At 40.3% G+C, this 23,329-nt stretch overlaps 1 protein-coding gene across 6 annotated transcripts in view; it reads right to left on the bottom strand.

Moving 5' to 3' along the window:
- GALNT18 (polypeptide N-acetylgalactosaminyltransferase 18) overlaps nucleotides 1–23,329 on the bottom strand; it is a 241,250-nt gene that overhangs the window by 73,954 nt on the left and 143,967 nt on the right. For all 6 annotated transcript variants that reach the window (XM_071808895.1, XM_071808894.1, XM_065838798.2 and 3 more), the window contains 2 exons: nucleotides 1,905–2,088; nucleotides 862–1,059 (listed from right to left, as the gene is read on the bottom strand). In XM_071808895.1, coding sequence (XP_071664996.1) covers nucleotides 862–1,059; nucleotides 1,905–2,088 — 382 coding nt within the window. The remainder of the gene's footprint in view (nucleotides 1–861; nucleotides 1,060–1,904; nucleotides 2,089–23,329) is intronic.

The following is a 23,329-nucleotide window of genomic DNA, read 5'->3' as shown; positions in this document are numbered from 1 at the left end:
TGCGATTAAGAGTGTTTAAGCTGACAACTCTAGAAAAAAGCCATCTGCCTGAAAAGACAGAACTATTGGATGAAGGATATCCCTTGCGCTGACAGCATGGGAACTTAATGATAGTGATGACGCCCTCAGACTGCCATTGCTATTGCATTTAAGGTTCTGCTTTGCAGCTGGTGAAAACAGACCTCACACTCTCTTTCTGCAAAATAGATTATAGGTACCAATCACCTCCTTGGTATGAATGCATAGAAAGGCCTGGAATCTCAGCAGAGCTGCTGAGGGGATTCAGAGGCACCTACTCCTCTCCTAGAGAGAAGGGTATTGTTCTGTACCAGCCTAACGTGGTAAGAAAGTACAGAGCTAGATTGTACCAAAGAAAGAATCTCATACAGTCTTTGCTCACCCACTATCAGCGGACCAGCATTATCACCCAGGATATAACACAGCTGTAAAGCTATGTGACAGTATTATAAAGAATACGACGGTCAGATCAGTTCTGTTTGTATAATGCATTTGTAAATAAATAGCTGTTTCTGGCCCATTACCACTAAATTAGCAGACAAGGCATTCGGTAAAAGCAGTGCTGCTGAGAGTTCACGTCTACCATCTCACTTCAGCTGCATGTTTTGCTTCATGATAATAACAAGGAAACCTATTTTAAAAGATCCACTGAGAAAAAAAAGAGTTTTCCCGATGACTGTGTAGGGGCCAATGACAAAAGCTACAAGGACAGGTCAAGGACATTTAACTAATTTAACATTAAAGTCAGTAAAACCTATTACTTAGCTAAGACCACTCACCATCTGCCGTATCTAAAAGAGCATTGCCAGGAACACACTACTGGAAGTGGCAGTTGCATCTCACCTGATGGGAGCAGTTGTGTTCTCCAGTTTCCACCATGACTTTGGAGGGTTCAGATATCGGCACCACAGCTCCCAGTCAAACCCCTGTGCTGAGAGGGGATACTCCTCTATTTCAAAATTATCATACTTAATGTTATCAAATGATGGAGAAATGACTCTTTTTCTGTTTTCTTTTATCCTGGTAAGCACTGGTTCAGCCCTAAAAAAAAATGAAAATAACGTTAAGAGTACATCAGTAGAGGCAGAGCAGTAATGTAAATAGCAGCTTCTCTTCTGCTGCATGTTTCAGAAAGGGCAAAGCCTGTAGCTGTTGCCCATTCAGAGCTCACTTTGCTGGGAGATGGAGTTTTGACAGAGCAGGATCTGCCTCAAAATAACACATGGCAATATTTTATCTAGGATGCCCTGTTATTAACCTTGGTGTTAGCTGGTGAATGGAAGAAATTAGTATCTGCATACCATAGAGCAACCCTTGCTAGCAAATAATGATAACTTCAGGCTCTCAATATTATCAAGGACATCAAGATCAGAGATAATAATAGATCTGTCCTAAGGACGCAAGCTCCTGCCATTTTACCATCTTATTTTTTTTTACTCAAGAAGCAACAAAGATATTAAATCTAGATTGAACAAGCTAAAATACATGGTTTTAGTTATGTGCTACTTTTGCACAGAGCAGCAACCTCAGTGCCAAACTGGCACTTCTTTATTTACAGTGTAGAACATAAGGGAAACATCATAGGTTTAATTAAAAAAAAAATGTAATTTTGCATTATCAGAAGATGTTTTTAACATTAAGTTTTCCAATATATTTTAAACACATTGTAATTAGATGAGCAGATAACACACAGTATAAAAATGGATCTAAATTGTGTTACACAGAACAAATACATTTTTAATTCTTGTGTCCATACTTGTGTCTGAATCTTCATTAAAAAGATCAGAATGCTAATTCACCCTCTATGTGCAAGAGAAACACCACTCAGTAATTCATAAACAGTGCTTGGAAAATATCCTTTGCTTGGAGAAATTTGAGACACGTACCATCCCACATTGAATTCCACATGGGCATCAAAGAGAGCGACTACAGGTGCTGTGGCCACTCTCCATCCGCTAACTCGGGATCGAATCAGCCCCTCTTGCTTGCTGTGCCGAACAACCTTGATGAAGCCAGGCTTACGGGCATTCACTTCATCAACATACTTCTTCAGTTTCTCCTTGAGTTCTTCTGTGGAAAGGAAAAAATTAGATGTTAACAACAACTATCAGCTCGACAAGGTGTAAAAAACCTGTTATTTCAGCAAAACAGTAGCCTACACACATAGAAATCTCCCCTTTATTTAACCACTAACAATTCTCAAATAGTCAAGTCTAAAAGGAGGGAGACAAAAAGTAAAGAACCATAAATTATATATTAATAAGAATTCCAAGTGTGACTATTAGGCCTACATGACTGACATCAGAATACTGCCACTGATTAAGATTAACATGCCACAAAATAAAGCACTCAACCGTAAAGTACCATAGCTACATAGGTATGTATTAAGTTACTGTAGCAACAAACAAGATAATTAGCTTATATTTCCAGAAAAATATGCCCAAGATCATCAATGAACTTTCTTTACCAGTATTTCAAGAAAAAAAAAAAAAAAAGAATTATTTATTCTTTTTCCATTTTTCTTTCTAAACTTTGACAACTCTTTTCTATCTCTACTAAAGAGTTCCATGACTTCTGCTCTTTTCTCAGGAGAACAAAGACCAGTAGAAAGACTGGAGGAGAATAATTCCAAATTAAAATATGATAACATTTTCATCAACAGCTATCACATCTATGGTTTAAAGATCACTGCATGAGAAAATCCAAATGGTAGAGCTGAAATACGCTGTTCACTATTGTTATTAACTGAAAACACTGTTCACTATGATTCCTTATTAGCATTACTATGTTCTATTTATGCTATGGTACCACTCAGAATTGTCTTAGTGTTATTAATATTCCTTTTCTTCCAAATCTCTTCACAAATCCAGAAATGTCTTTGCTGTGATGCAGAATAATGCTCCTGTGGTTACAATGGTAAACTGGATATCATCAAATCTGCATTAAAAGCCCAAAGCTCTTTCTGTGAAATCTCAAGCAAGCCACTTCTCCATAATCAATTCCCCATCTGCAAAATGGGATCACCACACATTTCTATTTCAGTCTATTTAGACTTTAGAGAACAGCTGTTTTATTTGTTTCTGTGTGTGGCTGGTACGTAAGGCCCTGGGGCACTGAGCTGAGGGGAGGATCCATGGGAGAAGGGATGGCTTCAGAGCCCAGCACCATGGCAGGGAGGAAAACTTTGGCCACGTTGGCTGGCCCAGACTGGTTCCCAACAAAATACAGAAGGGTTTCTCTTTGTCCTGGTTTTGTTAAAAAACAAGTTTCTCTTCTAGTGAATTTTTGCCTGTCAGCTAAAGCCTTCATATTAGCTGCATTTTCCTGGAGAACCCAACACATGTTTTGGTTAAACCTAGCAATGGAATGCAAACTTATTGATAAGCACGGATGGACATCTCGCGAGAGGGGCAACGAGAAACTGGTGATCAAGAGACTGACCAATGGTGTATAACATTCCATTCACGTGAATACTTCATATAAAAGTGGGAGATCATGAGGATCTCATCCCTTTTCCTTCTCTTTTTCCTCATGGCTCACATTAGGAGAGGACCTTGCCAGTCGTCCCTGTGAACTGAGGCCTAGTGAGAGACTGAATCCAGCTCCGGTTGACTACAGAGCCTAATCCAGGACTTTGGGTGCTGGCTCTGCAGTTGCTAAGACTTTCAAGATTGGTTTTGTATATTTTGTATTATTTTATCTATTCTTATTAGTAGGATTAGTAAAACATCTTTAAATTTTCCAACTCTCTTCTCTCTGTCCTTCTTTTCCTCTCGATCACCTGTCCTGAGTGGGAAGGGGGGAGAGGGAGGGGCAAAGGGGGGAAGTGGAGGGGGGAGAGGAGGTTAACGATACATCTGCCAGGGTTTTATTGTCACCCCGCAATCTTAACCCTCAACACTCTTTTAAACCTCATCAAAGAGACTTCCGCTTCTATTGGTTTGCTGGCATTAGTGGTGCAATCTGCTCCTCGCTATGCACCAGGGCAACATTTCTGCATTGAGTCCAGGTAGATGCTCAACAGAAGCCAGCCATACTCTGGGAGCTGGTTGTCTCAAACAGGTCTGGACAACATGCACACTAGAATGGTTAATGCAACAGAAAATTAAAAGCAAGCACACTTCATTAGGCACATTAAATGTTCCTTCTTGGGAAGGAGGTGGATGTGTCCTCTCTTAGGCCGACAGAGGAACAGAGCAGTTTCATAACAGGTCCTCTAACCTGAAGACTGTTACAACCCAGATGACCTTAGTGGACCTGCTTCTCTGAGGATATGGAAGAAAGGACAGCACAGTTGAGCGCAAAGACTTTTCAAATTCACCCCTCTTTGTAAAGACTCTCAGCCACAAGGTGTGATGCTCTTTCAGCTGGTTCCACTGGAGCTGCAGGACAATGCATGCCCCATACCTTTGTGTAAATGAACTCTCTGCATGGAAGTGAGAGAATATCAAAGAGAGGTTACAATACTTACAGTTTTTAATAAAGAATGAGAATTAAAAATAAATTATCTGATGGCCATGTCCATCACAGTACTTAAACTGCAGCTATGTTTTAGGAATTGACTCAATATATTACTAGAATTTTCCCCATTGAAGTGTCAATATCTAATCTAATTGTTTACCTATGACTGCATCACCTTGAATAAACAGTACGAGACATTAACACAAAGCATAAAGCACTATTCTTTGCATTAATTTTTCTGTGTTGGATCAATACACTTTTTTTCCCACTATAAAGTCAAACGATCACATTCAGGCTTTCTGTCATTCTTGTGTAAAGCCACATGTTCTTACTGTTCATCCTCTAACACACAGAGATCCATAGCAAGCCCAAAACTAGCAAACCAGTCACTAGCTAGCAGCACTTTACATCCAAGAGAAGAAATTGGTGTTACTGAATTTATGCCTATCTGAAAACAGTGCACAACAGTCCTCTATTCCCAAAATGGAACATCATGGAGGATAAATAACCAAAACGTGAAGATCAGAGCTTTGCTTTCAGTCTAAGTGGCTGTTCACAGCTTTGCAATAACAGGAACCTTTATTTGCCACAACAATGCAGCATCACCACTGAGTATAAAATATATAAAAGGAAAGCAGAATCTAATCAAGGTCTTGAAAATCACTACCCTTGATAAAGTCATTGTTCTCTCAATCACCTTCATTTTTAGCAAGTGGGCTATTCTTACTCCTGTCATATACTCTTCCTAATGTGGACTGACTTTATAAGCTTGAGTAAACACAAGATCTTTTTCATAGCTAGGTGCAGTACAGAAATACATGGAAATGGAACAGAACCCAAATCTTGGCTTCCCACCAGCATGACTTCAGCTGCACGCTAGAGCTGTGACATTTACTAGGCAGTGCATACTTCTGATTTTCTGGTTACACTGCAGTCTTTTGCAAATGAAGAGAGTGTCTCAGGGGAACCCAAAAGGCTTTCCCATGGCCAGTCGGTATGGGGAAACCCTTCCCTGGACTTCCGGAGCTGGAAGGGAGTGCTGCATTTTACCTAATCTTCAATACTGGCCCACAAGCAGTGCCTCACTCTTTAGCATGTTCACAGGAGACAATGCAATATTTTGCAGTCAGGCATTTTCTGGCCTTTGTTATTTAAAACAGATTAGCCTTGCTTTGCAAAGGCAGCATGCTGAGCAGAGCATTATGTGCATCCTTTGTCTTACAAAACCTCTTGGGCAGAGTCTCACAGAAGAAAATATAAGTCTACTAAAAAAATGTATCATTTTTACTCAGCCAGAGGACAGAGCAGATATTAAATTAAGCTAAAAAAATCACTGTGTTGGGAAGACCATTAAAGATACCCTAGCAGGGTACTTCAGTCAGTTTTTTTTTTCATACATTCAACATTTTCCTGAGTTTTACAAGAGAAATCTGAGTTCAATTGTCTCTGACAGTTTTAGAGCACCCTGCCCAACTGGACTGAACGATGGGACTCTCCCCCTAGAACTGATCACACACTTTGTCATGGCACTGATGGTCTTCAGCAATACATTTTTAACCCATGCTCTGTGTTTTTTTCCACTTCAGATACATTGCCTGAATAATAAACAGTCTTTTTCATTAATTATTGTGCTTCACTGCTTTATGCCACCATAGGGAGAAGAAAGGGAATGAGCAAATGTGTCATCTTCAATACACTGTTGATTTGGCTTCTAATTATGGAAACAAACAGGCTTATGAAGATAGATGCATTTGCCTTTCAGCACAGAATCTCTCAAACAAGGACTCAGTTGGACTAGGTTGGATGAGTATCTGCAATGGGAGAGAAAAAGCAGCCGTATATGGAATGGGAAAACGGAGCCTATCTGGCACTTAAAAATGTTGCACTCTACCACCTGCCACTGTATGGCACAGATGTCTGGAAAGCACCACACAACTCCCCTCGTAAATGTAGAAAACTTAATTAATGTGCCATAATTATGTTTGATATTAACATAATTAAGTTCTAATAGTTGTAAGAGGTTGTTTATTTGTTTTTAACAAATACACAAATATTTTGTTTGTCAAGTTTCCCTATTCAGCATGAGAAAGCAGTGCTAAAGAATTCACACAACTTTGCCTTCTTAGGAAGGGGCAGAAGGAAGGCAGGATGAAGGACATGGTTTAGTGGTGGACTGGGCAGTGCTAGGTTAACAGCCGGACTCAATGATCTTAAAGGTCTTTTCCAACCTAAATGATTCTACAAGGAGTCAGAAGACATCAGCCACCCCACAGCTACACAGATTGCATTCAAAGGGATCACTTAGTTCATGAAAAACCCTTCAAAAGTCATGATCCTTTCAGGATATGGTCTGAGGGAATGGTGGGCTTGAGGGGTGCTGGCAAAGCAGCCACTCTCCTTGCAATTCTGCAGCTTACTTGGCTTGTGCAAGTGGCCAGTCCTGGCTCAGAGGGGCAACCTCGACCACAGTCCTGCCTCCTCTTCGAACACTGGTTGTGGCAGGCCATACAATACATGAAAGATTTCTCACATATGCCCCAGGAAGTTTCTCAGAAGGAAAATCATCTACAGATAATGCTCTTCATCCAGTCACATGCAAGTGGCCTGTGTTTTGTATGTCTTTATACTCCCTAAGTGGGGAAGTTATCAGGCCAGATGCTCAGTGACATAAGGTGCCTTAGCCCCATGGCCCTCCAGTGTCCTAAGGCAGCTATGGATCTGCCCACAGACTTCAAATCTTAAAGTTATTGATGCAGTGGTGTTATACATAATAAATTACTGCCTCACATTCATAGAGAACAGTCAATTAAGCCTCACTTTCAATAACTTTGATGCTTTAATGTACTAGCATTCTGAGTGGTTAAATGAGTCCTCACATCTCTCAGAACAATTACGTTTGTAAAGTCTGACACTCATGCTTTGCTGAGACAGATGCATTTTACTGACTTCTAAAAACTCTTCTTCTCAGCTGTAAGTTTGCCAACAGAGCTAAAATAATAAATAAATGTTCTCTCATAACTTTATGCATTTTCTAAAGCCTAAAATTCCCTGTTGATTTCGATGCAGCAGAATGCATGGCGGATGTTATTGCTATCTCCACAAGCCTTGTGCTTTTACCTTTAGGGAAGAAATTATTTCCATGTCAAAGGCCCAGGAGTCACCATGTCCCTCTTTAACCTTAGCACTTGGCACAAACATGGCTTCCTTCACTGTGAAGGGAAATAAATTATTCTTCAATACAGAATGGGGTTTAACGTAACAATTATCCACCCTGTGCCAGAAATCGTGGATTGACACATTATATGAAAGGGGCAAAATCCTGCCAATTCATTAGTTTTATGCTCTAGCTTTGTGCGTTCACTGAGCTGCCTAGAAGGCATACTCTGCTCCCAAGGTAAAGAACCATGTTCGATATTTTCTTGGACCATAAATGACACTTTTAAAGGCAAATCATTACAGCAGCTGCAGCGATACTGCAGAGCTGCTGCTTGTCTCTGACCCAAGGGACAGCGGGTCAGTTCGCTCCTGGCAGGATCCCAGGGATCCCGACCACCCGTGGGCAGGTCAGACTGAATCTGCCACCTGGCACCAAGGCACAACAGGCAGCTGGCCGAGCACGATGAGAGCTGCTGCCGCACCGGGAACATCTCATCAGCTACATCTTGCTTCTGCATGGAGGACAAATAAATAGGCAAAAAGACAGAACTCACACAAACCAATTCATTTTAAATCAAGATTTTTCCATCTTATCTGATTATTTGTGGCCCAAAGTCTCAGGAACAGGAAGAGTTACTTTTCCACTCTTCCAAATACGACTTCATAGCCTTTAGAAAAAAACAGAACGTACTAACATAGCTGACTTTCTTTCTGGCAAATAAAGAAAGCCTATTATACCAGGTTTCCTGCAAAAAAACCGCCTCTCTTCCCTCTCCCTCTGCAGGCATATAACCAGAATTCATGGCAGTGGCTAGGCATGTAAGAAAAACTATTCTTTATCTAATAACATTGGATTATGTCACTTATTTCGTATGCAGCTCGGTGCTCCATAATTTTTATTTTCCTTTCCCCTGGCCCCTTATCTTTCATGCTCAAGTGATCACCTCTCATCTCTGTAGCAGAAGTAGATAATTCCAAATGGAAAATATTTATAACCAGATAGGGGCATGTAATTTGTAATGCACATGTGTATATAGAATGTTTGCAACAGAGGGCAACAATGCACAAACAGATAACGAGGGCCTGCTGTGCACAAGTATTTAATAACCTCGTGTTATCTGGTAATAGATAAACAACCCAAGGGAAATTACCAACATGATGCAAGGAATTGATTTGGACAAAATCAAAACCAACGAAGCAGTACAGTCCTTTTCCTCCACTACTGTACCTAACTTGTATTGTTGACAGAGATGCATAATCTAATCTCAGAAGTCCAGGCTATCCACATGTAAAGCCAGATAGCGTAACAGTCACAACCTTTGCATTCAGCAATCCTAAGTCTCAGCTGCTGTCAAACCTTCCCAGGTCTATTAAGATAAACGAGGCCTACAACAATCCATTCCAGCTCACACCTCGGACTACAAACCAAGGATTTCTCTAGTCTAGCACATAACAACACCTTCTCCCACAATAAAGCAGAAAAAAATCTACATTTCCCCTCTCAGCCCCTACACACAAACACACACCCAGTTGCCCAGGAGAAGGCAGCACCGAGGAACAGGACACACACATTGCTTTCAGAGGGTTTGATGGGGGATCAATTCTCAGGTCCTCTCACAAGCATCATGTCTATGCATGGAAAGAGCTTAGGTGGACACTTCACTGAATCCTCTTGCTGGATGTAGGGTTCTGGGAGTCTGACAGCATAAGAACCATGTCCCAGTAAATAATTCCACTTCAAAACAGTAACCAGTCAAGTAGCACACCTCCCAACACAAAACCAATTTGCAGAAGAGACCCATGCCAGCAGCTGTTCCTTGAGTGATCTAACAGATATGTACACTATTTGAGTTCATTCTGTGTTTTTTCTAAATGATGCTAGCTCAAATCCCAACCATGAAGGTGGGATACCACCCTCCAGATCATAAAGTCCTACCTAGAAATATTGCTGCATCTTAATAAATCCCAATAGTGTGGGAAGAACAATGAAAATTGTATTTTATAAACTGTGGCAGCTGAACACTATGTTATGGAGGAGGGGGATACTGGAGAAAGAAATATTACACCTGTTACTTTTTGTTAGTATTATTCTTTTGTAGTAATGTCTTTATTGTAAGGGCTGTAAATCCTTTTTATTTCCCTTTTATTGTTTATTGAGTCCTGTTCAAAGATAGTACTCAATTTCTGTCCTAAGGCACATCCTGTCACACGTATCACGGAGCCCCCACTCTAGGAGCAGAGTGTCTTGCATCACTTCTCAAGAGAGAGAGATAATTTGAGATGCCAGATGAATCTGCAAGGTCACACCAGAAGTTGCGGCAGGGGGGGAACTGAGCCTGGGTCTCCCAAACCCCAGGGCAGCACATGAATGCTGTGTGATCTCCCTGAGGCTGCGGTTCTGCAGTTGGAGCCATGGCCCATACGGAGCCCGGAGAACTCTGTGCAGATGCAAGAGCTCATCCACATCACTGGGTCAGGATTAGGAGGCAGCTGATACTCAGAGCTCTTGTTAATGTCAACAGAAATGCGTTCCAACAAAGGAATTAACCACAGCCCTTCCATTCCCTTATCAAAGGGAGCGACTGACATAGTTACCTGTGTGTACACAGTAGAGCTTACTAAAGGTAAGCGTTAACATCAGGAGAGGAAAAGAAAATAAATCTGCTCACAGGTGAACATTCTTTCCAGCTCTTTAATGAATTTAAGTGCCTGTGGCAAGGCAGGACTAATAAAAAAGCACAAAGTGTCTCTTCTCACATTGCCACATTCCCAAATTAGAAAGTTCACGACTGACAATAAAAGCCAGTTGGGCGTGTGTGCTTATACCAGCAACCATGCAAACACCAGCTAAAAGTAGAACAGGGACTTTCCGTCACTGCCAATAGTCACCAACGGCCACACAAACAACAAAGCCAGGGTACAGGGCTGCTATGTATCTCGTCATGGCAATACCTGTCTAAATCTTAAAAAATATCTTTAAACACAGACCTGTAATCATATAACCTTAAATGAGTCACTCAACTTACTAATTGCCAGACGCTTTAATTAATCTCGGCAGGAACACTATCCCACTCCGGTTTACCGTGTATAACTGCTTCCTGTTCAGGGACCATTACTGGATATATCATGGCCACAATAAATGGATCACAACATGGTTAAACCTGGTGAGGAACAAGCACTGTGGCTGAAATCAGATATTTATATCACATCTGATGCAAGAACAACTTCTGATGTTTATTTGGATACAATAGTTTTAGGAAGGGGCCATAATGTGAGAAGTACACAAGCACTACGATCATGCACTAGAGGTGACACAGTGAATACAATACACTGCTAAAATAACCACTGCCAAAATCCTGAGTTCATCATTTCATTTCTTGGTGTTCCTGGATTCATTTGTAAAATGACCTTTAAATGTTAAAGAGAAGTGCCTGAGAAAGGCATTCTAGTCCCAGCTGAATGTTTCCAGTAATCTAAGTGGTTTCGGTTTTTTTTTTTCAATATACATTATTTAATTCTAATCTATTTCTTGGATGTGTATTGAACAGAAAAATCACTATTCAAAAAAAGAAACTAAATGCCCGAAGAGAGCCGAAGTAGTCTGTATAAATCTAGAAAAATACGATCTGAAGAGCACATTAGAAATAATCTGTATTTCTATAATCATAAGACACAGCAAGATGCTTGCTGTACTGTAAACTTGATAAATAATCATGAGTCCAAGAAACAGCCTAGCAACTCATGTTATGATAACAGATTCATAAGGAAAAGGAAACTGCCAATTAAAACACAATAGTCCAAGTGTAACTACTTTATTTCTTGAGTGGATTCAGAGAAAATCGGTCACATGAGTTGCATTAAAAATGGAATATGCAAATCTGCAGTTAGAAATGCATGGAAGAGAGCTGTTTATATTCCTCTCTGGCTCAAACTTCTCTCTAACAGCAAGGAAGTTGAGAACAGGACTATTAAAGGAAGATGAAACAGAAAGAAATCACAGAATACTTCTGGTTAGATGGGACCTCTGCAATCCAAGCCCCAAATAAACAATATCAAATATATAATTCACTAATAAAGAGTTATTTAAAAGAATGTTAGCATTAAAATAAGAGTTTGTTTTTTTTTTTTTTTTTCAATGAATGAGACTTAGCTTTCCATGCCACATTGTTTTTTAGGAAAATCTTACTTTATATCAGAAATTACAATCCAGCATATACCCATTGCACAGAATTACTTCCCTGAAAGCAGAATAGCAGGTACCAAACCTGATGATACTGTGAGAGCATCCTTGAGAGTCAGGACAGCAAGAGACTATTTCTCCTTTTGCGATCTCACTCTACCAATCAAACTGCAGCTAAGAAAAGAAAAATAACCAAAGAAACAAACAAGCAAACAAAACAAATGAAAAACCCAAACAAACAAAACCAAACCAACCAACCAAATACAACAACAACAAAGCCAACACCTTCTGTGGTGCATTTTTTTTAACCTGGTCTAAGTGTAAAGTTGCCAGCTCTTCCTTTGAATGAATGACTCTTACTTTACCAGAAAACTCTTACACAACAGATGCAAAATGTTCTGTCCATATTCCAGGTGAAAAAGACTGATTTCTTGTCTGCCTGTGACTGTGTTGTGTGTGATCCACTACCACTTTCTCCTTTCGGAGTTGGACTGCCACTTGCAGAAGAATGCAATTCACCACCACCACAGCAGTACAGCACCCAGGACACCAAGGAGAAATACAGCCTGTCTGGGCAGAAGGGTTCTTTTTGACAGATAGGATTAGTTCACAGAAATAACTTGTTTTTCAATCAGCAGAGCTGCATTCACACAAGATATTTCTGTCAAGGGACAGAGAGAGAAAAAAAAGGGGAAATTATACAAATATGAGCAATTTTTGTTCATTATTCTAATGGTTAATACATTGCTGGCATTGCAAACTAGAATAGACTGGATAATATCACTTGAAAGAAAAAAATTTACAGGTTGAAATACTGATATCACTGAAGCCAATGAGAGCTTTTCAGGAAAAAAATGTTACATGTCCAGGCCCTGAATGCAACATCACACATGACAGCAAGTTATAACTGCCTTTGTAAAAGCCAGCTCTCACGTGCCCTCATATTACACCACAGTCTTGAAAAAGTCTGATGAACAAAATGTATAATATTACATCTCATATCCATCAGAGTCTACTAACCTGCATAAAAAGAAGGAGCAGGACCTATCCCATCACGCAAGCAAAGGCATTCAGTGTGCAGTTCCACTGCAGTCCTAGGAGCAATGTCACCTCCCAGGCCACTGCCATGTTCATCTGGGACAACCTGGTGGGTATCTACTGCGCTGTTTTAGTCATGGGGTTTAAATCACAGCATTTGAATAACTTGGAAGTTCCAACTTCTCCTTTTTGAAACTTCCTAAAAATAAGGACAAAATCCAAATAGTTCTTACTCCTGTAAACCGTCCATTCAAATCAGAAATAATTTAGTCTGAAAACCATGCAAGCTGCAGGATTTGTTTGGTTTGTTTCAGAAGAATTCACTATGTACATTTTCAAATTTAAGCAACAAATTCTGGCTTGCTTCTTACCCAGCGTATTTGATTATTCCTTAGGAATAACACGGTGCAGGGACTGTGCCATTTGTAGCTGTGGAAAACCTCTAAATCCAGCATACACAATCTCCAGGTAAAGGAAGGACTGCATATTTTAACACTCTCTCATCCACTGCTTCCTAAAAATCCCAAACTCCAAGTATTAAAAGAACACAATAGCATACGATTTGTATCTTTAGATGAAATATATCAGCATCCAACAAATTCTTCCAAGCATTTCATCAGCTATTATAGAAAATTTCTCTGCAGACATCTAATCACTATCTATCCATTTGTTTGAAAGAAATGTTTGGGCTTTAATAATTATACTACAATTCTTGTTCACACCCTGCCTTTTTGCATCAGAAATACATGAGGGACAGTAGCAGCAACCCTTAAGCTTTCCAAAAAAAAAAAACCAAAAGCAAGGCATTAAAAATAACTCAGGTGGTGATTTGAAACTGGAATTCATACCTTTTCAATTCACAGCACAGGACCAGCATTGTTACTCGCATCCCACTGCAGTCTGGGAAAGATTTGGTTAAGTCCTGCTTAATTGGAAGCATGTTATTTTAAAACTAAAGAATGTTAATCTGGCTATTAGTATGCCTCCCAGCAGGGTGGAAGCCTCGCTTCCATTAAAAGCGCAGCGAGGAGCACACACCAGCCTTGCCTTTGCTGCTCCCCAGAAACAACCAGCAGGAGCGTCAACATTTTTTTTTGACATTATAAGCAGCAAAAGTGTCTTTTTGCTGTGCTGTGACAAGACCCCAGCAGTCCCTCCTGGAACTACCCTGAGCGAGCAGGCGCGGGTGAGCGGGCTGCTCCAGGCTTCTGCTGTAGGCTGCAGGTGGCTGGAAACACCAGAACCTGCTCCAGACCCAGGGCAGTAGGGGCTACCAGTGCAAGTTCTCATCTTGCCAGCAAAATCGGAGCTGGTTTGTGCCAGGTGAGAAACACAGCAGGCAAGTGTGGGAGCTGCTGGACCTGCTGCTGGGACGGAGCAGGTCACGGTCCTCTCTGTATCAGGCACGTGTCAACACCCGGCAATGCCCAGCGCAGAGAAGTATGAGATGCTGAGCATTATGGTCACAGAAAATGGACTGAAATCAAAAGCACAAGCTGGACACTGAAGTGACTCAGATCTTCAGAGAGCCCACTAAATAAAATTTCCATAGGTGAAGACAAAGCATAAATTTAACAAATACGTTTAAATAGCTTCTTTCTTACTTCTTTTTCCTTGAGTTTTAGGCAAACAAAGAGTTCAGGAGAATATTCTTGTATTACAGTTTTTCTTACTAATAGATATATTGCAACAGGTTTGTTCAACGCTTGTGTTCTGCTAAAGATTATATTTGTTTTAGTTTGTTTCCTTTCTAATTATTTTTGGTCACTTAATTTTAGCTCTTTAGTTCAAAATTTCCCTTCTAAAGCAGTATCTTAACACCTATGGTCAAAGCAGAGAAACTCTCGGGACCCATCAACCACTGCCCAGTGAGTGCAACTCAGGATGTGTCAGACTTACTGTTTCTGTGCAAAACTACACACACAGGCATTTGGGTCCAGGCCCTTCCCTACCACATTTTTCAGACAGCTTCATTTTCTCAATAAATGCAGCAAATATAAATGACTACATGAAGAGCACCCAGCATAGTTTTTACTGACATGATTATTTTTTATACACATTTTAATTCTGAATCATGACATTTATATAAAATATTGCTTGGGAGTTTTAGGGTCTTTTCCAGGAGATCTTTTTACATAGGACTGCTAGTCCTAGTACTGCCTGTATCCCACTTAGCTGTGATATGGTCTGTAGCACCGTAAGCCTACCAGACTTCACTCAGTACAGAGATTCAAAGGCTTGAAACTATCACCTCCTACCCAGTTCTTCCAGTGTACTGTTTGACCTTCCATTGTGAATAATTTTGCACAGACACAGGCTGATTTCCATGATTTGCAATTATTTGAAATTTGATTTTTTCAGAATAGTTGCTGTCTGACTTCTCAGATTTAAACCTTTTAGCATCTTCAAAAGAATGCTTCTTGCACAGCTAACTTTCATAATAAAATTCCATGATTAAATTTTCTCCAGCTATGAGCATTAAATTTCTACCTTGCCTGCATATTGCAATATGTTGTATTAAAAAACATTTGACAACCTCAGATTGGGTAATGCTCTCATTTTCCTATATGACATTCATCTTAGTTCACCTTAGAGGGTTATTATACAGCTATATTCTTATTATTATGTCGCAGGAAGAGATTGCTCCAGAAGGTAGTAAACTTAGAATTATAATTAATACCCGAATTTTTAAAATACTGAAGTGTATTTATTCCATAGAAATTTTCATCCTTCCAAAGCTCAAAAAGCCTCAGCCATGGGTGTCTCACAAAGCTGAACAGTGAAAAGCTCCTTCAAGTACGTGACTCTTCCATCTCCAAAGCCCTCACATTACCCCCCCATTCTAAATCTGCCCCCATGTGAGAAGTTACAAATGTGTAAATTGTACTCTGCATAGCCTATGTTGGAAAGAGTTAAGTGGGCTAAACAAACTGCAAGTTAACATGAAACTTCTGTGATGTTTTGTGAGTCAGACTAATAAATGTATATGAACATCACACAGCCAGCCAGCCTGATGCAGCTTCCCAAGTTCTCTCTCCCTGTCATCAGCACTGGAGATTAGAGTTATAGCCACCATACCATGCTGGGAGAAGGCAAGATAGATCAAAACAACATGGGCATTTTGGACTCCGCTTTGATCCCAAGACCATCACCTCATCCATGACACGATCCAGCAGAAGACATCTCATCTGACAACCCCAAAGGAGCACGCTGCCTTGATGTTCACTGCCCAGTACTAGCATTGCCACAGTGCTGGTAGCACTGGCTACCTGCTACTTCAATCTATAAAACACAAAAAAGTCTATATAACATCACATCTGCTTGCTAAAGTTGGGATGTCATTACACCTCATTTGTTGTCATACAGATCTTTGCCATTGGATAGCAAAGTGGTCCAGCTTCATGCAGACCTTGACCACCCGCATTCCGCACAGTATTTCCACTGAAGAAGTTTATATGCTTATCAGAAGAGCTACTTGCAAAGCTGTTGCCAGAGGAACAGGCAGGGTTTGCTACTGGAGCTACATTTGCAGCTCACATGAAGAATGGGAACGTGCTGCAATTTCAATGTCAGACTTCCTTTTTTTATTTGCTATGTGTGTGAATCTTCTCCATACCTAAAAAGTTAATGCTGTGGGTGCTAATTTGAAGTATTTGTGAAAACTCATTAAAATTGCAGTGCTGCAATTGTGCCTCAGAAAAGATTTTTTGTATCAAATCCTAATAAAGATTTGTTTGCCTTTAACACGCTTTGTTTAATCTCTTCAGGTAGATAATAAAGAACCCACCAGTCATACCTCAAGAAAGGCAGGGAGTGGCAATTCTCTTCTAATCAAATGAATTTATTTACAGTTAAATCTAAAGCCATTAACTAGAGGCCTTAATAAAAGTTATCACCACATATATACAACTCTTAAACAAAGGGATGTCAATATAAGCACTTGGAAAGCCTAGTCCTGAGGAAGGCAGTCACGCAACACCACTTTTTGAAAGGTATTGTCTGATTTCCACTTGAGATCAGCCAGCCCAGACATAGCTGGCAGGTTCTGAAATACTCCACCAATGTCAACTTTTGTTCCACATCTCCAAACAAATCTGTTTTGTGTATCCTTCCAATACCAACCCATGCGGCCACTGCTTCCATGTTGCCATTCCTTAATGAACTAGTCTTCCCTGTCCTTTTGCTCACATCAAAACTACACTTCCCTAATGACACGAAACGGATCTGATATTCGATATATACTATTATAGCACTCACAAATCACTCTGAAATTAGCTGGCATCAAACATGCATAAAATTTATGAGAAGTTGGATGAGCTATGTTTGTCTTTCCTCTTGTCCATATCTACACGTGATGTCTATACTCACCCAACAATGCTGTATTTTTCTCCACCCTTCTGCTACTTTTGTTTTGGAGCTCATTGATCTCTGCGGTTTGATTACAGTGTACTGAACAAGATCAGCAACAGTACAGGGGCATACCTCTTAAAAATTCTTCACTATTCACTAAAATCTAGTAGTTTCTTTCTTTTCATAAACACTTTATATTTCACTACTGCATGACCATTAAAACCTCCTTGTTTGAAAGCCTAAAATATCCACTAGCATAGTATTATCAAGTGCATGACTGGGATTTACCATTCAGCAAGTAAAGACTCTGTCCTGTAAGGACAGGACACCGTGGCACCCAAGGACAGGGCCATATGGTGCAGTTCCGAGTACGCGCAGCCACCTGAGCTGGCACTGGAACTGCTCTGGCTGTGCACAGAGCGCTGGGCAGATGTGTCACCTAAAGGGCTGGGGGCAGTGCGAATGATTTACTTGCAAGACTGAGTCTACAGTACAGGATCAGCGGGAGAGTTTCTAGGTGTTTAATTCTGAACGTGGCCATGACAAGGAAATGGTCTTTCTAGTATAACAGAACAGTGACATTTGTAATAGCAGTAGCTCACAGGCAAGTCCACCCTGCAGGTTTTGACTGCATTTCCCTTGGAAGATTTTACTCCGGCCAGACGTGTTAGAGCTCTGGCAGAGGGCTCTGTAATGCCAGAGGAAAGGACCTGTCAGCTACAGTCTCCTGCCTGGAATGTCAAACAAATATTCAGCTATCTTGAACCCAGGCCATGCAGCACACGTTCCAGATAAAGGCTGGACCTTAGATCCACTTCAAATTTTTAAGAGAAGCTCATGCAGAGCTTCTTCACAGGGAGGGTAACAAAGACTGGAACAGGCTACCCAGGGAGGTTGTGGAGTCTCCTTCTCTGGAGACATTAAAAAACCACCTGGACACCTTCCTGTGTAACCTCATCTGGGTGTTTCTGCTCCGGCAGGGGGATTGGACTGGATGATCTTTTGAGGTCCCTTCCAATCCCTAACATTCTGTAATTCTGTGATGAGACCGGCTGCCATGTGCAATGTAACACAGTTCTGTAGTTGAGGAAACATGCAGCAGCTCTCTGCTTTAGTGGCAGTGCCCATAGGTGCAACCTGTACCTATCCCACATCACAGCTGTCCAGCCAAGAAGTGACCAACAGCACTAGTGCCTCTGGACATGCTTCGGCTGACTTAACTTACCCATACCCCAAGGCAGGGTATAAAATCACCTGAGATAGTTCATACACACCGATCCCAGGTCCATTTACTCAACAGGTGCAGCATCATTTTAATTTTCCATGCCAATATGCCATTCCTAAAATACTACTAACCATTCTCTTTGAATCTGTATTTTTAATAACAACATTTTAGACACATGAGACATTGCTCTGAAGCTCTATCCTTTTAATTGTTGAAGGGGAGGCTCTTTTACAACTCCTTAGCATCTGGCCATCAGAAATACTTCTGTGAATTAAGATGACAAGAACAGCTTTGGCGAGAACTATCCAGTGTCTGAATTAAGCAAATACACTCAGTGAGGCTCTGCTGGGCTCACAGATCAAAAGAGGTTATATCCACATGCACAAATGCAGTCGTTTTCTTTTTAACTTTGTATTTCTGGCTTAAATTTCCAGTCACTTTAAATATTTTTTACTAGTGTTACAAAGATATTACTGATGTTGGTGATTTTGAAAACTTAACTGGACGTGGTCTTGGGCAACTTGCTCTGGCTGACTCAGCTTTGAGCAGAGGGGTGGGACTAGATGATCTTCAGAGGTTGTTCCTACCTCAGCCATCCCGTGACTCTGTGACAGAGTTCACATCTGCCTTGGAGAGAATGTATCAAGTACTTTTGATGCACATCTGCCTTCTCATAAAATAAACAAGCAGCCACAGAACAAATGACAACATTGAGTAGACGGTCTGAGAGCAATACAGGAATTGGGATATATATGATTTAGCCCTTGAACATTCTGTGAGCTAGCAATGTCCAGTCATAACGTCACAAAACTCAGTATTAGCAAAAATACATTTTCAATTTTGTAGACACAGTAAAACCTTGCCAAGAAACTAAGTGCACATTTCTAAAGCTGCAGGGTCAAGGTTTTACAAATATATACGTGAAGCTTGACTCCTAAGCCCATGTTTAGGTGATTGAAGTTTTCTGATCTCATAGATCTGCAGAGAGGGCAAACACCACAGCATTCCACTGAGTTCACCAGTAGCGAGATCATGGGAGTGAGTCTGTTTCACTAATGGTTATGCAACCCTGCATATGAGTGCCAAAGTAAAATTATAAAACTCCACCACTTTAAAACTATATACATCAGCTAATAAATACAAGTTGTTCTATGTCACGTCTTCCAACAGTAACAGTTTGCTAAAGAAATCAAGCTTTGCCATTACTTGTTTGCAGACGGTAGATAAGAAGACATTAATGCAAAGGAATACAGTGGTCTTACGCACCATAAGCTGTTATGCAAAGAACAAGCTGTGAACTCTTTTATGTATATGCGCCATGCACGATTCAAGTGGATTGCAGAGCCTGACCCATTTGTTTTTTCTTTCATATACAGCAATCTCTGTTTAAAAGCACATCTCAGAAAAGTTTGGTAGTGTGGACACAGTCAATGTTTACCAACTATTTTGAATATTACAGCATGAGAGATGCAAAGATGTCTCTAGTTCTGTTTATTGGCACAACAACATTCACAGGATTGTTAAGGCTTTCAGAGGATCTATTTTCTCCATATTTGTCTAAGCCTCACCAAATTTTGAGGTCAGAAATTATTTATAGAAGATTCAAAATAAATCCACCAAATACAAAGAGAACTTTCTACTACTGGTTGCAACTTTTCCACCTTCCTTTCAACAGGAAAAACAGTTCCTGAGATATTTTTGTGACAGTCATAAACTATACAAGCCTTGTTAGAATATGAAATCCCTGCCCTGAAAATCTACGTGCTGACAAAACACTGAGTGTTTATAAACTGCACCTTAGAGCTCTTGTATTTAAAGACCAAAAATACTCGATGGATAGAGAATCAAAGACTGCAGCACTCAATGGACTTTGAGAGATCATCTGGTCCTTCTTGCCCCAGCACAGAGGGACCTATGTTTGAATTAATCCTGACAGAAACTTGTCTCATCTCTTTTTGGGTTTACTTAGCAAATATTGTCCCATGCTCTTCACAGACGGATGAAATGAAGCATACAGTAAAGATACATATTAAGAGCACACGTTACTTTGTTGTCTGGCACACTTAAAATCACAATACCCCAAACCAAAGGTGATTAAATCTAGATATATGTGTTTGAAACCATAAAAATAACTTGCTTCGGGCTAACTACTTACAAGAACCATGAACCACAAAAGAAATGCAATAAAAGATGTAAAACTCTTTCCGTAACTCTTGACTGACAAGAACATTTTTTCCAACCAAGAGGAACTCTGAGCAACAAGCACTTTTGAACATCCATAAATATTAACATATATCAGATGAAGAGCTCTGTAGCAACTTTGCTTTTGGAGTTGGTATTTCAGGATCACCCCTTGATGGGGGCAGCGGAATGCCAAACAGCTGTATCTCCCATCGCCGTGCTGAAGGACCATTTTTTGAACAGAAGTTCACTGGAAAACGCGGTATCCTCCCACAAGTAATACTGAATAGTCACACCAGCAGCCTGTGGGGGGATGAGAGCTTTAACAATTTGGCAAGACAGAGAGCTGGCTCTAAACACTACATAGTCATCAGTAACATTTAAAAACCAGCTTTTATACAGAACACGGAAAAACTGTCCAAATTCGCTCACTGCCAAATCACTCGAACACAACCAAAAAAACCCCAAAGAACTAGTTAGACAAAGAAAACCTTCAAGTACTAAACTGCAATAGAAATATGGGGAAAGTGTTAAGATATAACACTATCGATTTCAATAAAAGGAGGAAAACAATAACGTTTCAAGACTTAAGCCAGAAAAAGATCAAAACCATCAAACCACACCAAGTCCATAAAATAATAAAAATCCACTAAAATCGGCTAACCAAGAATTAAATTGATCTACTACTTCAGACAAAAGATCTACAGCTGTTTCATGATCTGCGTTGATTTCCTTTTCAGGTAAAAAAAACCAATTATTTCAATTATTCTCAATTACGTTAAAAGAAATAGGGTGACAAGAACCTGCAACTTGTCTAATAAATATTGCAGGCAGTTGTCACAGTACCTACAGTCCCCTGGATTTTGTTTTTTTAAAGTGTATACCAAATCTGTGGTAAACTAGCACTGTGTTTATGGAAGTCAAGACATCGATGCTCCTATTTGGGACTTACAGTATATAAATACATAAATGTTTTAATTGAGTGTGATGGCATTAAGGAGAATGGGATCCATTATGAGTCTAACTGCTAACCAAGGAGTAACTCACTGTTCCCGTGTGATATCTCACAAAATAATATAATTCACGCAACTAAATCAAGCTTAGAGTCTACCATAAATGTACACAATTGGCTGTGAGGAATTAGGTTTTATGATCAGGGTGACACGGTGTTCAGTCCCTAAAGAACAAAACAGGACAGTTTAAAGGGTTAGATACCTTTCAAAAGGGGACTGAGTTTTAAGTGAGGTTGTACTGAGCAGACTTGTTCCCATTTTTGCATCTGTGCCAGGAATGGCACAATAGCAAATGAGTTTACTGTCAGAAATGCCAAATAAACACATTGAGGAGCCTGGAACCGACTCCAGGGACAGACCTGAGCAAGCAATGTAATTCCTCAAGCCTTCACGGAGACGAACTGTGATTTGACACATGTTGGAGAGGCGTTTGTTTCCTAGGGAGAAAGGAAGGACTGTCCTGCATGGCCACAGCAGCAATCTGCCATCTGCTCCCCTCTCCCAGGCGTGTCCATGGTGTAGATCCACCCCAGCACTCCTGGTCCTCCTGCCCTGGGGGCACATCCTGCACCTCCCAGGCACCTGCTCTGCTCAGCAGGCAGCTCACCCCAGAAGCAACACAAATGTTTATCTCCTGGGGGAGATGAACAGCTGGAATCAGAAGTGTATTAAAGTACACGTTGTAGAATATTTACAGAGAAATCTGGCCAATTTTTTTCCAAAAGAATACCAGACAGAGCATACATGGTGCCTCATAAGACCAAATAAATACAGAACTATTAGGTAGCTATACAGGTACTCTAAGGATTAATGTACAAAACCTACAGTGGAATTTTTAGAAACGAAGACACGCCAGGCCAAGAATCTGTCTAATACTCCATTCAAAACTGGCTATTTATTCTATATGATTTGCATGTTTCTCAGCTGTCACTAGTCAAGTCCCTTTTGGGATGCTACTGAGCTCTTGGCTGAAACTTACGTCAAGGGTTCTGCTGTTAATAGGATAATGCAGGCAGAGTTTACCCCTCCACTTCAACAATACTAAATTATCCAAAACTCACAAAGAATGCCCTTCCATTTCTAAAATAATCCCTTAAAAAACAGGAGCATATTTATTTTATGTTTACTGATATTTTTACAGGCCATTTTTAGTCAGGAAACTACTGAACATATAACTGATTACATAGGTAACTACATGATACTGAAAGGCATATCAAACTTCAAAAATATAATACAAAAGCAGAGAAAATACTTTTCCCCTATCACAGACATCTATATAAATCACAGAAATTTCTACTGTAGAGGGTACAAATAGCACAGACTTAAATGCAGTGTTTACACTGACAGGAGCCTCGAAAAATTGTCAGAATCAGAAATCAAATTATTTCAACTGGAGATGGATAGTTAGGCCAGCAGAAAACTTGACTCTGATAATAAAGTAATCTGGGGCGATTAAAAGTATCTGAGTGTGGACTGAAACTTATTTGAAATTAAGTCCATCTCCAGCATACAGATTTGCTAACTCAAGCTATATCTGGTATAAGTTAAGTGATCATTGTTGTGGATTAAATGAATCACCCCCATTACTACTCTAATAAAAAGAGGAAAAGTGAGCCAGAGTAGCAGTGTGTCAGGGGACGGTCCATTTGGAAAGCTTTGCATTTTTCAAGAAAATACCCTATGTGAACTCTAAACCAAAGTGTGCAT

Source organism: Patagioenas fasciata, chromosome 5 (assembly GCF_037038585.1).
Source record: "Patagioenas fasciata isolate bPatFas1 chromosome 5, bPatFas1.hap1, whole genome shotgun sequence".
Lineage (NCBI taxonomy): Eukaryota > Metazoa > Chordata > Aves > Columbiformes > Columbidae > Patagioenas > Patagioenas fasciata.
Note: the sequence above shows the minus strand (reverse complement) of the source record. Positions and strands in the feature narration are given on the sequence as shown.